The 17,962-nt window shown below is 29.9% G+C and overlaps 1 protein-coding gene across 1 annotated transcript in view; it reads right to left on the minus strand.

Moving 5' to 3' along the window:
* The window catches only part of LOC116005648, a 161,379-nt gene that overhangs the window by 28,823 nt on the left and 114,594 nt on the right, over positions 1-17,962 (minus strand). The window contains exon 3 of the mRNA XM_031245894.1: positions 3,996-4,454. Within this exon, the coding sequence (XP_031101754.1) occupies positions 3,996-4,454 (459 nt within the window). The remainder of the gene's footprint in view (positions 1-3,995; positions 4,455-17,962) is intronic.

Below are 17,962 nucleotides of genomic sequence, written 5' to 3' on the forward strand. Positions count from 1 at the left end.
CTCACTAGAACCCTACCTTATATATATATATATATATATATATATATATATATATATATACTTATCGAATTTATCATAGCGCATTTAGTTAATAAAATAAAAAAACTCTCTAAACTACTCTAAAGGAAAATTAAATCAATATTTAAATTTTGAATTTTCTTTTTGTAATTTCTTGTGATTTATCTTAACTTACTCCATATTTGATTGATTACCTAATTACTGCTTAGATAAATTTATTAGTTTCGTAACAGAGTTAATTTCATTTTTTGTCATAGATTTATGGAAAAAACGTCAAATAGGTTACTAAACTTATCGCTTTTGTGCAATTGGGTCATTGAACTTAAAAAGTGTGCAATTCAATCATCAAACAAGCAAAATTTGTGCAATTAGGCAATTTTTACAAAACTTTTCTGGTAAAATCCAATTATATTGCTAACATATATGTATTAAGAGTGACATTTTCTTCTATCATACTAGTTGGGAGTCAATATTGAAATGTTTTTAACTCAAATTGAATTAAAAATTTTGTAAAAATGGTCAAATTGCACAAATTTTGCTTGTTTGATAGTTGAATTGCACACTTTTTAAGTTCAATGGCCCAATTGCACAAAAGAGATAAATTCAGTGGCCTATTTAACACTTTTTCCTAGATTTATATATGCCAATCCACTTTTAGCCCTTTTTTATTAGAGCATCCTCATTTGATCTTAGTATTATTGTAACATGACCATTTTTAGTCTTTCATCAACAAAGTCGTTAAAATATCGTTAAATACAAAAACATTTCAATATTTTTTATACAAAGTATGTTGAACCGCTTTATTTTTTATGTTTTTTTTTTTTTGAAAACATCAATAATTGATAAAGGACAAAAAATAGTCATGTCACAATAATACTAGGACCAAAAGTGAATATTTTAATAAAAAAGAATTAAAAATGAATTGACACCTATAAATGTAAGACCAAAAATGGAATTAACTCATTCGTAATATTAATTCTGTTGTCCCTGTTGTTTTGGATTCCTATATGAATTTTGAATTATCCGAAACATATATAGATGTGCAATAGAAAAGCTTAAACGGTTAAAATTGCTTATGTAGGTATATAGATTTTATTTAAAACATAATGATTTTCCATTTTTAATTTTTAATTTAACTAATACAATAGAATACAATAGAGGTATATAGATAGGTGGGTGGGTATATGATATAAGTATCTAATGAACAAACAATTTATAAGAGTGAACGAATTCAAATTAATATTGTTGATTTAAGTTTGTATTTCTATATTTATTGAATTGTACAGTATGCTATAAATATTATAATATTATTTTTATCAGACAAAAATGTCCTTACAACATTAAAATTCTGTTAGTATAGATGAAATAGTACCATAATTATATTAAATCATGAGTTAATACCACAAATGGTCCTCTGACTATTAGGCTAGTACTCATTTTAGTCCTCGACTTTCAATTTGACCACAAATGGTCCTCTGACTTTCATTTTTGACCACAAATAATCCTTTATTAAAATTTTTGTTAAATAGGTGTTAAATCTAGGGGTATTATCGTCAAATTGATATATATAATGGATTAATGGTCATAAAATAAAAATGTTTAGAATTTTTCACCGACAAGCATAATTAAAAAAATTAAGAAATATAAATACTCCTAAATAAAAAGACAATACATCTTATTCTCGTAATTATGCGTACAAAATGAAGATTTAATATTAGAGCTATATGTTTTTAATTTAACCAAAAGATTAAAATGGAAGAAATTTTTTTTCAGAAACTTTGCTTCCATTATTTTCATGGTTGTTCATACATGGCCGATTAATAGTTTTCACTCTTCATTAATCAATCAAACATTTTGTTTGGGACAAAACTAAAGGCTGCCACCGTTGAATTAATATAATTAATCAAGTACAAATTACGAACATTAATCATGAGTTTTTATTTAATTTGTTCATTTATGTTATTTGTCACATCCATTTTGTTTTTACATTTATTAATCTAATATTTATTAATGTTTGCAATTAACTATGTTGTCATATAATTCTCAAAAAGAAGTAATCATAGTAATATTAATCAATTTGACGATATTACCCCTAGATTTAACATCTATTTAACATAAATTTTAACAAAGGACTATTTGTGGTCAAAAATGAAAGTCAAAGGACTATTTGTGGTCGAACTGAAAGTCGAGGACTAAAAGAAGTACTAGCCTAATAGTCAGAGGACCATTTGTGGTATTAACTCTTAAATCATTTACCGTACCGTATCTAAAATTGTTACTTTAACAATTATTACTTGTACCATAATTATTACCCAAATTATGATTTCTACAATTACGAATAGGCAAAAACTTGTGTGAGACGGGTCGGGTCGGGTCGGGTCATGATGTAAATATAATACTTATATGCACAAATGTCATACTTATATGCTCAAATGTAATACTAATCAAGAATAAAATTTTTGTTACTTATAAGGGTAAATGTAATACTTTTAAGGGAAAATACAATACTTTTACATTTCGATTTAAAAGTATTACATTTTTCCTCGAAAGTATTATATTTGCCCTTATAAGTAAAGGGCACTTGTCAACATTACTTATTATGAAAAATGTATTACTTTTTCTCTTATAAATAATAAAAATTGTATTCTTGATTAGTGTTATATTTGAACATTTAAGTATGACATTTGTATGGTGCTTTGACCCGACTCGACCTGTTTCACGAATAAGGATCCGTGAGGCGGTCTCACACAAGTGTGACCCTTACGAATTATTCATAGTGTCTAGTTGGGATGAGACTCAAACATAAGACCTTAGCTTTTTCATAGAAAGCAACCATGATATCATCAAATCTCAAAGTACTTGACTTTTGTAAAAGAATTATTTCAATATAATTATGATTTTAACATCGAATATTAAGATTAGACACTTATTTCTGTGCATACAGTTCATTGAAAAGACTAGTAGATAGATAAGTTAAGTGGAAGTTTGTAAATGATCATGAGACTAGTACATGCGTTTTTTCTTTTATTTGGAAAAATTAAGAAAACAAGAAAAAAATGCTATTTTCTAAGGGTGTGTTTGGTTTGCACATAGAATCGAAATCGGAATGAAAATCAAATACTTGGTAATGATATGTGTTTTGGTGAAAGTATTTCGCATGTTTGGTAGTATATATGGTGGAATTGAAATGATTATCAATATTAATGTTTAGTTATGTATGTCCCTATAATGAGAATAAAAGTTTTAAAAATATGAAAACTAAAAATCAAAACAATTGATCCTAATATAATAATATCCAAAGTAACAATTTGAACAAAAAAAAATCAAAATAAAACTATAAAAACACTAATCCAAACTTAAAAATCATATTACCAATAAGATGTAATGAAACTTTTTTTTAATTATATATGGAATGGAGTTTTTAATTGAAGAGGTAATCAAATCACATGCATAGTTGTATTTTAAAAAGTTGTCAATCAACACTAACTATGATTTTGATTCTCATTTCTAATGTGTAAACACATGAACCAAACACACTCCAAATGTTTTGTTAGATTGGAAATACAGAAAAATAATTTTCCAAATAGAACGTGAAAAAAAATGCTAAACAAATAAAATTTTCTATTTTCTATTTTTCCAGAAACCAAACGTGGCTAGGGAAATTTCTACACATTCTATTTTTTTCAACAAAATTGTTCCTCCCAAACACATTCCTTGAAATTACATTTTCAATAAATATAGAGATTCTCATACTTGTTAGATATTAAACACATCACACTGCACTTTTTCTTTACGTGGATTTAAGTTTAATTTTCTTATCGTTACCTAAATTGTTGTCTTTTTAAAAATATATATATATATATATATATATATATATATATATATATATATTAATGAAAGTAATTGAATATGATCATGTTTGTGATTTGCTAAAACAAATTTGGAATATGATAATTTGACAATAATTTTTGTGGTACCTGGAGAGTTAGCAGAACATTGTTTCGGTTGATGGTGGGGGAGTGACGGTCAATTTCGTGTTGTTGGCGAATCATCATATTAGTAACCTTTGATCTAACAGACTGGATCCTACTTGCACAAGATTTGACCTCTCTTCTATAGGATTCCAAAAACTTTGTGAGGGTTTTGTCTTTATAGAATATCTTCAGATCCCAGTACTTGTCAGCGGCATCCGTAGCTTCATGCACAATAGTTTGGAAGGTTTTCAGCATCGAAACATCGACAGATGCAATTGGATTCGTGTAAGCTTGGTGGAGCCTGGCATTAATCATTTGGATATTGAAGCTCACATCCTTTAACTTCGAATATAAGCCAGGAGGCCCACCACTCCACTCACCACCATACTCTACAAATTGAACCATTATGTTTACCGCTTGCTCTATTATTGTCTCCGTGTCTGCCGTCATTGGTCCCTTTCCCTGAAGAATTAAGGAAATCATTTGATATCTGAAAGATGCAAATGTTGGGTTTTATATATTTATGGTTTTCAAATGTAACGCACAAATTCTTTTCCTTTAAATATTACTTTATCTCTACCATTTTATGTCTCTGATAATATTAAATTTACTACTATTAATATATAATAAAATTATATATTTAGAAACTATATTAATTAAAAAATACTATTTAATGCACAAAAATCAAATTAAAAAAAATACAAAATTCTAAAGAAAATAAGAAATGAATGTAAATTACTTTGATCAATAAATAGTAAATAAAACAAGTAAAATGTGACAAAGGAAATGTTATTATTACAGGAGGCCTGTTTAGTATGTCAAACTAAAAACTTAGCTAAAAGTTAGAAAAAATAGCTAATAGTTGAAAAGCTAGGAGTACTACTAGCGGAAGGCTAAAAACTGTAAAACTAGTTGAAGGTCGAAGTGCTTGGTAAAATTAAATGTTAAAAAAAGCTTCTAAATGTTAATTAAATGGCAATAAGACATATGTATATATTACTAATAATTTGAAATTAGGCGACGCATCCTCACTTAAAGCAATGTTCTCACCAAATTGAAATTAGTCACAGTGGGGCAGTTGCCCCACTCATCCCATATATAGCCCTTGTATGTGTATATATGTATGTGTGTGTATATATGTATATATATATAACTTTTTTAAAAAGTTAATAATGAGATGTGTAATTTATAATGTGTTTTCTATTTGAATTATTTTATCAAATTAATTATGTTTTATATTTTGTTATGAATATATTTATAAAGTTTTGATGTGTTTTTTTTTTTTTGCCTATATCCAATAATATTTATGACTATACTTGAGATATGTAATTTATAATGTATTTTCTATTTGAATTATTTTATCAAATTAATTATGTTTTATATTTTGTTATGAATATTTTTTATAAAGTTTTGATGTGTTTTATTTTTTACATATATCCAACAATATTTATAATTATAGTTCTTACGTTTTTCATTGTTTAAACAACTTCTTCAAAGCTTTTTTTAATATATATATATATATATATATATATATATATATATATATAACTTTTTTTCAAAATTAATAATGAGATGTGTAATTTATAATGTGTTTTATATTTGAATTATTTTATCAAATTAATTATGTTTCATATTTTGTTATCAATATTTTTATAAAGGTTTGATGTGTTGTATTTTTCGTTTATATCCAACAATATTTGTGATTATATTTGGTCCCTGGACAAAATTTCTGGAGGGGCAGATATCAAACAGCGCATGACCTGGGTGATCCGACAATGGAGAACCACAGAAGTAACGACAAGTCAAGTTGGTCATTAACGGGATCGGAGAACCAAGAAGGGTACAGCAGGATTCCAACATGGTTCTCAAAATAAATTTTGAAAAAGCATACGATAGACTAGCATGGAATTTCATACAAGAGACTCTAAAACTGGCTGGTTTCAAAAGACCGGATAGGCCGGGGCATTCGCCAAGGAGACATAAAGGCCCTGTTTGGTAAATAATCAGCCTATCAGCCAATTTTGGCTTATTTGACCACTATTAGTTGATTGGTTAAAAAGCTTTTTGTAACTCCAAAATGCTAAAATTCAAAATGCTACTCAAAGCAGCCTTTTCAATTAGCTTGTTGAGAAAAGAAATTATACCAAACAACTATCAGCTAACAGCTAATTTATCAAACAACTTTCTACAATCAGCTAATATTATCAACAAATCATACCTTCTAACCCAAACAGCCAACCGCCATTTACCAAACAGGGCCAAAGATAAATACAGATGGCTGCTCATCACGCATGAATGGCATGGCAGGCTGCGGGGGAGTATTACGAGATGACAAAGGGTACTGGATCTTGGATGGGTTTCTCAAGAAAATTAGGCTACTACAACGCCTTTCAAGCTGAGCTATATATGGGGAGTACTGTCTGGCAGAGGAACTAGGTTTGAAATAGAAAGTGACCACTGGAACTGGTGAGATACATCTCTGGACACAAAGAAATTAAAAAAAATGGTAGGAACCTGATTGCTGCATGCCGTGAAAAGATGTTGATGCACAGTGGAGCGAAATTGAAACATATTAAGAGGGAGCAAAATAGTACGTGTCGCTGATACTTTAGCAAAATATTCCTTACAAAGCATGACAGGCTACACCAGATTCACTTCCCTCCCCTTCTGCCGAGCCAAGCTTCAGAGATAACCAAAGTGGCGTGCCAAAGAGAAAAGGCAATACAGAAGTAGTATAGGACCGCCTAATACCTTGGGGTATCCCCTCCACATGATGTAAAAAATTAATAATAAAAAGTTTTATATACCATTGGAGAAGTCAATTAGTATGTAGCCTAATAGCACCTTCTTTCTATTTTTTTTTTACCAACAAACATTTAATTTATTCATGATTTAGTATTATATTTAGTAGTATAAGTACTGTATTTGTATATTAATTCGACCCGACCCGAATATAAGAAGCCAAAATGTTTATTACTTATAATAAGGTAAAACATAATACTTTTAAGGACAAATATAATACGTTTTATAGATTTTAAAAAAATAACTTTTTTTATATTTTGAGGTCAAGGTATTACTTTTTTAATCAAAAGTATTATATTTTCCCTTATAAGTAATGTTGCACTTATAAAAACAAATGTAATACTTTTTGATGAAAAAATATAATACTTTTACATCAAAATGTAAAACTACTACATATTTTCTCACACAAGTTTTGGTGGTAAGTAACTGGCTGAAATATAATTTTACCCCTAATCATTTTATGATATTGACTATTATTTTAATATAAAAAAATATTTTTTTCTCTCTCCTAAAGTTTTCTTTCTAGTTATTGGATATTCATGAATTAACTTATCAATGAAAGATTAAAGTATGTCATGAAATAGTGTTAATTTACTAAAACAATAAATGGGGAAGATAGATAATTAGTTACCATTTTAGAGGGTATGAGGAGCTGGAATCCACAGTTTTCGGGCTGCATTTCTTTGACCTTTTTTGCAGACTCAACAGCACTTTCACTCGTGTGAAACAATTCCATCACCTCAAGGGTATGAACATAAGCAAAAGCTCTTGGAATTTCTTTTAGAGAGCTACAATTTCGAAGGATTAGACTTCGTAAAGCTGGGAAGCTATTCTTTGTGGCCAACTTCCAAATTGTTAGGTTCGTTTTTCCAATGCGCAAATATTGAAGGTGTTTGAAAACAACATGATTGCTTAGTTCCCAATTCTCCCCCTTGAATGCATAGTCATCCAACTTGAGCACCTCAAGCTCCTCCAACGACCCCAATACTTCCATGTATTTCCACTCAAAAAGTGTGCTGGAGAAGCTCAACTTTTTTAGCCGTAGTCCATCTAGGAAATCGCTTGGGAACGTTAACACTTTATCATATTGGCCATAGAGCTTCAAGTTTTCTAGACTTCCGTATCTTAAACTTCTTTGCGGTTCCTTTAATTCTGATAAATTCCCACGAACACCTAATTTTTGGAGGTTAGGGGTCTTCCAGAAAATCTCTTTTGTGCAACTTGTTGGTGATATTGTAGAAAGTGTGCGAATGTCATTTCCTCTGGAGTTAGTTGTGCTTCTTTTTGGAGGAAAGGGTGGTAATTGCAGAGAGGTATTTGTTTGTACATGCCTTAACTTTTTCATGTTCAATATGCCTCCATCAATGTGTAGTGTCCTTGCTGTGGTTTCGATCACTAAAGTCTCCAATCCACGAAGCTTTTTGAATGATTTGGGGAGGGAATCGAGATTAATGAATTTGATAGCAAGATACCTAAGGAGATGTAAGTTGTAAAGCTCATCTGGTTGGATCTCATCATCAAACTCCATGGAGAATTCAATGTTCAACACCCTAAGGAGCGGAAAGGTGTTTGGGATGGTTGCTAATCTCTCTTTTGTAAACAAAAGTGTCTCATTGTTTTGTGAGGGAAACAACAACAAAGAATGGATATGTTTGCCAAATGGACATAAACTCCTCTTTTGGTTGTAAGATTCGAAGAAGGCATCAAATTCGTATATAGTAAAGGAGTGGAAACAAAGACGACGAGTTGAAGAAATATTTTCATGAGGAGTTGAAGAAGTATCCTCATCTAATCTTTGCCTCTCATCCATTACATGAAACAAATTTATCCTTGCACCTTCACTTTTGCAAAACTCATGCAATGTGGTGTGGATACAACAAGTTTTTATTTGCCCATTTGCTCTTCGCTTTTTCACCATCACAAGATTTCTATCCACAAGATCATTTAAATATTTTTGAGCTTCAACTTCTGCCTCTAAAGCATACCCCTGCTCGTCTATTGTTGGAATGAATTCCTCAACAATCCACAAACGAATCAACTTCCAAACAACAATCTCATGTCCCATGGGAAAACATCCAAAATATAAGAAGCAATTTTTCAACTTCTCATCAGGTAAATCATTGTAAGTTATTTTTACTCTGTCATGGTAGATTTGGCCTTCTTGATTAATTTCTAAAATGGGATTTTCAACAACCCGTTGCCAGTCAGCAATGTTCTTATGTTGACGTAGCATACCACCTACTGCTACTAGAGCTAGTGGTAATCCATTGCATTTATTTGCGATTTTTTTCCCCAGATTTTTTAATTCTTTGTCATTGCATCCCTCTGTGCCAAAAACATTATTTTTAAATAGCAACCAACCTTCCTCGTTACTTAACTTTTCTAAATTATGAGGTTTCCAATTAGAATCAACTACATTGCAACATGGGGAGGTCACCAAGACCCTACTTCCTTTCAAGTTTGTAGGAAATACAACTTTAAAAGAATCCCAATCTAATTTTTTCCGTACATCATCCAATACAACAAAGTACTTTTGATTCTTTAAAAGTTCACATATTTCACGTGCCAACCCTTCCTCAATCATCATGCTAATGTCCTTTGTACTGCTGGTAATTTGACAGAGGATGTCAATGAATTTCTGTTTTCTATCAAAATCTTGTGAAACATGAACCCAAATGTACTCCTCAAAATTTTTGTGAGTAATGCATTGATCCTCAAAAATCATCGAGGCAATTATAGTTTTTCCAGACCCAGTTATCCCCACAATAGGAATGACAATAAAATTATCCGATGCCTCTATGGAACCCTTTATGGTCTTCAAATCATTTTCAAATCCAAATATTTTGTTTTCCTCTACTGTTGGTCGAACCTAAATAATTGAAGAAGGATCATTCAAAATCTATACTAACCAAGGGCTAATTAAAGTGATAAATAGAAATATTCAATTAAGCTCACTTCCAAATCATTATTAATATGTACTGTGTACTCTTCAAATGCTCAAACCATCTTTTTATTTGAACAAGTTATAACTAGTGTTTTACATGTGCGATGCACGAAATTATTTTTTTTTGTTACTTTTGAATTTAAATAAAATTTAAAAAATGAATATATATATATATATATATATATATATAAATGTACAGTATAATAATATAGTTGAATTTAATTTTCATATATTTGGTCAAGTATATATTATCATAGCATGCAAAATTAAAATTTGTATGATTAATATAATCTCTAATCATGTACATATTTATATAAATTTATAGAGAAAATTTTTAATAATAAAATTGAATTATTATTAATCATATTTCATATATATTATAATTCTCACAATATGAATAATAATTAAAAACATTATACTTAGAAATTAAAATTTTAAATTTTAAATTTTGTATATGTGATTTTAAACTCTTATCATATGCATTTTCTAATATGATTGTGTAATATAGTGTATAATATGTATGCATGCAAATTCTATAATATAATTTCTGTAATTATAATTTATATTGATATATTATAATTAAAATAATTAAATTTAGAAATTTAAAAATGGCATTTTAATTTTGTATGATTAATAATTTAATATAGTGCATAAGTATATGTATGTATGCATTTTTAAAAATATAAATATGTATGAACAGATATTTTGTTAATTTTATAATTTTATTTTTAATTATATTTTATATTTTATATTTTATTAATTATAATCGAGAAAATTATATTTACAAATTAAAATAATTTAATTTTTAAATTTATATGGATTAATGTAGTCCCTAACTATATTATATATTTAGACAAATTTTTAAATATTTTTAATTTTTTAATTAAGAGTATGAGTTTAGACATATTTTAAAATAATATTTTTTAATAACTAACCTGGTAGTAATTAACGTGTATAATTATGCCAATAATCACAATTTATAAAAAAAAATATGTGTATATATTTTCATATTATACAAAATACTATTAATATAATATATATCTACAAAAATGAATAAAAAGAGAAATTGATAATTTTTTATTATATAGATATTGATAAATATTATATACTTTTTTTCCTTGCATTAATAACATTCTTATTTTAAAATTTTACATTGATATTAGACTGTCTCATGGGTCGAATCTTTGATTAATGAGTAAGATCTTTGAGCTCGTTAACCTCGTTAATTAAAGATACGATTCGTCTCACGGATTGAGACCCATCAAACTGAACTTAAATTGAAAAATAATATATTGAGTATTAGTTTAGTATACCTTAAAAGTAGACCATGATTCATGGTATAATAAATATTTTAGGTAATCATTACTATAAATTAAATTAACATATATAGTATTTTTTTTATTATTTAATTAGGTAAAAATGATTGTAATTTCAAATTTCAAAACAGAAGTATTTTTTTTAGTATGGGCGGAAAACAACACTTCTGTTTATATATATATATATATATATATATATATAGATTTTACTTTATAGAAACTTGCACTTTTGGTACTATGACTATAGGGGTTTGTTAATTACAACACTTAGACTTTAAAAATTAACAATTTAGTCTCTTAACTATGCATTTTTAACATATTTGGTCCTCCCAGTCAAATCACCGGCTAAATTTGATAAGAAAAATGTAAATTATTTTTAACTATTTAATTATGGGGCAAATCGGTCAATCTACGTGTTAAAAATTCACTTCATGCCGTCGGTTCTGCCGGAAGGCCATGTTCCCCATTTCCATAAGATTGTACAAATGAACTTCATTCAGACTTAATCGGTCCCAGGACATGGACGACTCTCCTTCATTCGCCTACACTCAAACAAAACCCAAACCTCTATTTTCTTCATACACTCAGTAATCTCAAACTCATAAAAAAAATTAACTAAAAAGAAAAAAATAATGGCACGGAGGAAAATTCATCCGGTCCGGTCAACGCCGGAGGAGATTCCGCCAGAGTTGAGCAAAGCTTCTGCATGAAGTGCGATTCCAGGAGAGCGTCGGAGGAGATTCCAAGGGAGTTCCGGTCGATGCCGCAGGCCTGAATGCACTCATCCGTTTCAATCCAGTCCTGAAGTCAGCTTCTTTTCGGCCTCGATTTCCGACGTCCGACAGGTGTACGCTTCCTCGTCGCCCCTCCGGACGTGCTTCTCTAGCACGCAACGCTTCCCTGCTACCACCAGATGAATTTCCGCCCTTTTTTTAAAACTTAAATTGACTGTTTTTCCTTTTCTCTACTACAGAGGCAGCTCAATTTAAGTTTTAGATTTAGTGGAACATTCACGTAGCAAACACGTAATACAGATGGTTGTTTGGGAGTCGGTTGTGTTTTGGGTTGAGGCTTACTTTGCTCAGTTTTAGATACAGGATTGGTTTCCGGTCATCTTCCTCGCACAAGCGTGGTGAGCCTCTTACCGAACTGGATTTTCGATGGCCGTCCTTGTGTAGTTATTTCTCTTTGACAATGCATCTTGCATTAGCTCTTAGCTCTAAGTCTGTGAGTTTGCTGGCAGTGTCTCTTTGTGGTCGGATTGTTCTAGGTGTTCTGCCGGACTGGCTTTTCCGACGTGCGCACCAGCCTCCTTGCCATTTTTTAGTTTTCTTGCATGAAATTTATTTGTTCCCGTCTTCCCGAAGAAGGAAGAAGAAGAATGAAGAAGAAGGGAGGAGAAGGAAGAAGGGGAGCATTGCATGAAATGACTTCTTTGCCCCATGAATAAATAATTTAAAAGTGTTTACATTGTTGCGGCTACATTTGGCCTGGTGAACTAAATGTGTTAAAAATTGTATAGTTACAGTACTAAATTGTTAGTTTTTAAAGTCAAGTATTGTAATTAATTAACAAAACCCCTATAGTTGCAAGACTAAAAGTGCAATTTTCTCTCTCTTTCTATATATATATATATATATGTTTCCAAAAAAATATATATATATATATATATAGTTTTAACCTACTCATGAATTCAAGGATTGTAATTAATTTGCCAAACATCATATGCTCAGTTGACATTTTTATGGCTATTATTGAGGAAAGGTCACGTACATATCAAATTTCATTGGAGTATTGAGCAGACATTATTGTCTAGCTTAGCTCTTTGCTATAAAGGATGAGAAGAACATCGAATGTTTGGCTCACAAAAATTGGAGAAAAATCTACTGTTGGAATTGCTATATATAAATTACTTAAGAATCTCTAAGCCTAATTAACACACCTCACAATTCATTTCTTCTATCTACCACTACCAGAAATCTCAAGCCTTCCCTTTCTACAACTAACACTTAAAGCATAATCTGCACGACTTACCCATCAATATAATTATCCCATACATTCGATCATGTGATCGAATATGATCAAGTATTTTAATTGCTTAAACATATAATTAAATTTGAAATATAGTAGGATAATAACTGTACTTATGCATGGTACGTACCTGGAGAGTTAGCAGACCCTTGTTGTGTTCATTGATTTTGTAAGTCATGAGGTGTAGAAGCTCTTGTCCGTGGTCTTGCCGAATCTTATCCAGGTTACCCCTTATGGACTCGATCTACCTCCCAAAATTATTGATCTTTCCACAAAATGGAATCTTATCCAAAGATTTTGAGCAACGTAGTCGGCAATCGTATCCTGGGCTTCATTCACAACATTTCTGAATTTTTTGACAACAACTCTCAAAACCTGGTGATCAGTGGCCCATGAGTTCTTGGAAGCTTCTATAAGCCTGGCGCTAAAGGTTTGGATGTCGGAGGTGAGATCCTTTATCTCAGAATCTATGCCACGAACCAACTTCACATTGTATGCTACAGTTTGGACCAACGCGTTTACTCCCTGGGTTACCTGATCCTCTAGCACTTTGTCCACCACTAACGTCATTGCTCTCAGCTCTCTCTCTCTCTCACACAGTGAAGACATAGGAAATGCAATTATGCAAGTGATATGTGAGAGGTGCAAATTCTATTCCTCTGAGAGGTGCAAATCATCATTTATCTTGGAGTTATGTACTCCCTTTATCTTGAGAGTAGGGGTAGTATTTTCCTTTTATCTTGTTGCTCCAACTTGCGCCAGTTGTTCTAGTACACTGACTTGGAGTCTTCCATCACATGCATCTTTTCTGCATTCTGATTAGACACAATAAAAGTTCTTTGAAAAGTCTATACACTCCGTACTAATTAGGTCTTTGGTCAGTAATTATACTTGTCCTTATCGATTGAACTACGAAAAAGTGTTAATTAAAATAATTTAATTGACAAAATTTAAAATAATTTGAAGATTAAATTCGTTCAAATTAAAAAGTTTGGACTAAATTGATAATTACAAAATAATTGAGAGACCCAAACAATGATTTTCTCATGAAAATTTGTAACCATCCAAATAAGATGTTTAGACAAACAAAGTCGAAAATCTAGAAAAAAAAATGTTACTTTTTTTATTTTAATTTTTAGAAACTTTTGATATGCACGAGATAAATCTTAGTAGCGTATCGGCTAATAACTAATATTGCACTCAAAATTTACCAAAAATACACTCAATCTTGTTGCAGACTAGTATATCAATTCACCTTACAATGCAAACAAGTGTGAGTTATAATTATATCGTATTGCTACCTATATAATGTATATATTTATGCGTTTATTTTTTCATATAACAATTATATATATATATATATTACTATTTAAAAATTAGAATATGTTAATTAATCATTATTGGGCATGACAGATTCGCTCAAGGCGTGTGCTCATAACATTGTTTACTAACAGAAACTGTTTTCTATTTTCTATTTTCTTATTTTTCAGTTTTCATTCTCTGTTTTTTATTCCCTATTTTCTGTTTAGAAAATTTGTTTACTAACACTTATTTTTTTCAAATTTAATTTTTTAGATTAACAGAAAAAGTGATATGTAGAAAAGTTGCCCTATTTTCTTTGGTGGATCAAACTTTTCCACCAAGCCAGCTCGCAAAGTTTTAAACTAGCCACTAAAATGATTTAATACCTAATTTAATCATCGATTATAGTAACTTTTCTTAAGTTAGGCTTAATTTTTTTGCTTTGTGTTTACTTGTGTCCTGAACTTTGATAATTTTATTCAATTGAGTCATTTGTTATGAAATTATGTACCTTACGAGTATTGAATTCTATACCTCGCTTAGGGATGGCAATCCGCCCCGTCCCCGTATAATTATTATAGATAAATTATATATATATATATATATATATATAGGGATGAGATCTGTTGCGGAAATTTGCTCAGGTGCGAACGTGCAGTTTAATTTGAGTCATTGATCAAATCTAGATCAACGGCTCAAATCAATGAAATACTTTTTTAAAAAAAATGCACGTATGAAAGGAAACCACACACCTTAACCTTAAACATTAAAATGACGTACCTTAAGTACACAAACCACGCACCTTAAGCACGCAAACCACGCACCTTAAGAACACAAATCACGCACCTAAAGTTTTAAAATTGCGCACCTTAAATACAGAAATCACGCACCTAAAACTTTAGACTGCCGTACCTTAAGTTTCAACAACTAGCGCACCTTAATTAAGCACACAAACCACGCACCTTAAGTTTGACCTAAACGTAAAAAGATCAAATTACCACCGCATACCTTAAGTTTCAACAACTAGCGCACCTTAATTAAGCACACAAACCACGCACCTTAAGTTTGACCTAAACGTAAAAAGATCAAATTACCACCGCATTTTTTTAATTAGTGTTCAATCTGGACAGTCCTTTTTAGCGATATCAATGGCAATCATTCAATCGTATCTTTCACCTGGACACAATATCCGCATGTGATCTCTTATATATATATATATATATCATATATATCAATGGCAAATCCGCATGTGATCTCTTATATATATATATATATATATAAGATTTTGACTAAAAATTGTTTAGAGACGGAGTCTATATTCCCCGCCCCATTGCAATCACTGACTCGGTTACAATGTAGTATTACTACCTCTACTGAGGCTCGAACCCACTCCCTTCCACATGGGAGTGTACACCGGATGCCGCTTGACCACAAGGTCTTTGACATACGAATTACTAAGTTATTTAAGCAAGTATATTTTTAAAAGATTACACCTATGTGTACTCTTATTTTATATTCTTAATTTTTACTTTCATACACAAAATCTTGATGTAGATACTTTTATAGGGACCGGCATGAAAGAAAATAACTTATCAATGCTCATCCCACCATGGAGTAAATTTGAGATATTGATTGAGATATTGAGTAAGAATTGGTTGGGAGTACATGTAATATAACTCATTTTTTTAAAGTTTTCCTATATTAGTACTTTATATTATTGTAAATAATAATAATAATAATAATAATAATAATAATAATAATAATAATAATAATAATAATGCAAACCATTTTTATAAATTTGATATTTATATTTTAGGAAATAACTAACATATAAATCTAATATATAATGTGTATATATTATTATTATTGAAGAAGATAATAAAATTTATGGTGAATGCATGTGCGTGCAATGGTAACAATAGTAAAAAGATAACGGAAGTTATAACGGTAGGAGTATGTTTGTCCAAAATATTGTACAATACAATTTTTATAGCATATGTATAAAAAATACTTAACGAGAAAATGGGCATATATAAATTAAGTATATAACTTTCATTCACATTTATTAATTTTTAGATTAAATTAGTCTTTCACTAAAATGTATTATTTTTAATGAAAATTTACATTTTTTACTTTAAAAATTTGTTTTTTTTTTTCTTTGAAAAGTATTGCATGTTTACTCAGAATATTACACATTAACTGAAAAATTTTAGTTTATTTATTTTTTGAATACTATCAACTCTATTACAAAGTAGTATTAGTTTAATATATTTTCTATATGTGCTGTAGTCCAAAGAGTCAATATCCATCACTGTGCTTCGATCCTGTGACCTTCCTTAAATAAGAGCCATTGAGGTGTCAATTGAGCACAAAATGAAAAGTGATATTTTGATTTTATTGTGGAGGGAAAAGAAATAATAATTATTATTATTATGGCCCACATTATTTTTTTTTTGAAAGGGGCCCACATTATTTGTATAAATCAAAGTTTGACATGCAAGTAGGGAATAGAAAATAGAGTGAAAAGTGATAGTGTGGAGAATTATCTCTAATTATTTTGGAAAGGCGTTGACTGCTACTTAAGAAGGCGATTTTAAAATTTTAGCTTAGTTGTCAGAAGAATTATTGCAGTTGCCAAAAGACATTATTGAAGGAAAGTCATGAAAGGTAGGCTCCAAATTAATATGATCTCCAACAACCAAAACATTACTGCAGAAATAAAGCAACAAAATACATACACCCTACCATAAAATTAACTAATACAAGTACAGCAGCTGCATAGGTAGACAGGTAGTGATGATATAGGAAAACTTCAACGCACTGTTAAAAAATTAACTAAAAAGAATTTAGTAAGTGGTTATTTTGAGTTCTCATTGTGTTACAAAACAGAGCATATAGCTTATTTGTAGTTAAAAGTAAGCTCTTCCAAACATAATCTAATTGAGAGGTATAATTTAATATATATTATATATATTCTAAAATTGGTGGTGGATTGTCATAAATCTGACTACTTAAGAATGATTTAGGTGTTAGCTAAATTGATAAGTAACAAACTCAGTTTTTATTGTGGTTTGTCTTAGCAACTAGTTTAATTATTTCCTCAATTAAAGTTACTAATTCATTTTCTTCAATATCTTTTTCAATTTGGTCTTTTAATTCAAGTATTAACTGTTCTTGGAACTGTTTTCTAAAATGGAGGTTGGGGTGGTGCTTTGTTTTTCAGTTACTTCGTTGAACTGAGGAAGGTCGTCGGATTTTGTTTTCCAATTATTTCGTCAGATTATGAAGGTTTTCATCCTTTGATTATAATGGATGCGTGATGAATCTTGCTAGAGAAGAAGAAAAAATAAATATTTTTAAAAAAATTTAATAAATAAATAATATGTAAAATATTTTTATAATTAAAATTGACACGTAAAATGAAATATCAACTTTAAACTGCCAACTTAGCAAATTACGGAAAATTAACTAGATAATTGATTTGATTGCACGATTTTTGCTTGTTCAAAGAAAATTACATTTTTCTTTAGTTTAATAATTTAATTGTATTTTTGTGTCATTTTCGATAATTTATT

The sequence above is a fragment of the Ipomoea triloba genome, chromosome 15 (genome assembly GCF_003576645.1).
Source record: "Ipomoea triloba cultivar NCNSP0323 chromosome 15, ASM357664v1".
Taxonomy (NCBI): domain Eukaryota; kingdom Viridiplantae; phylum Streptophyta; class Magnoliopsida; order Solanales; family Convolvulaceae; genus Ipomoea; species Ipomoea triloba.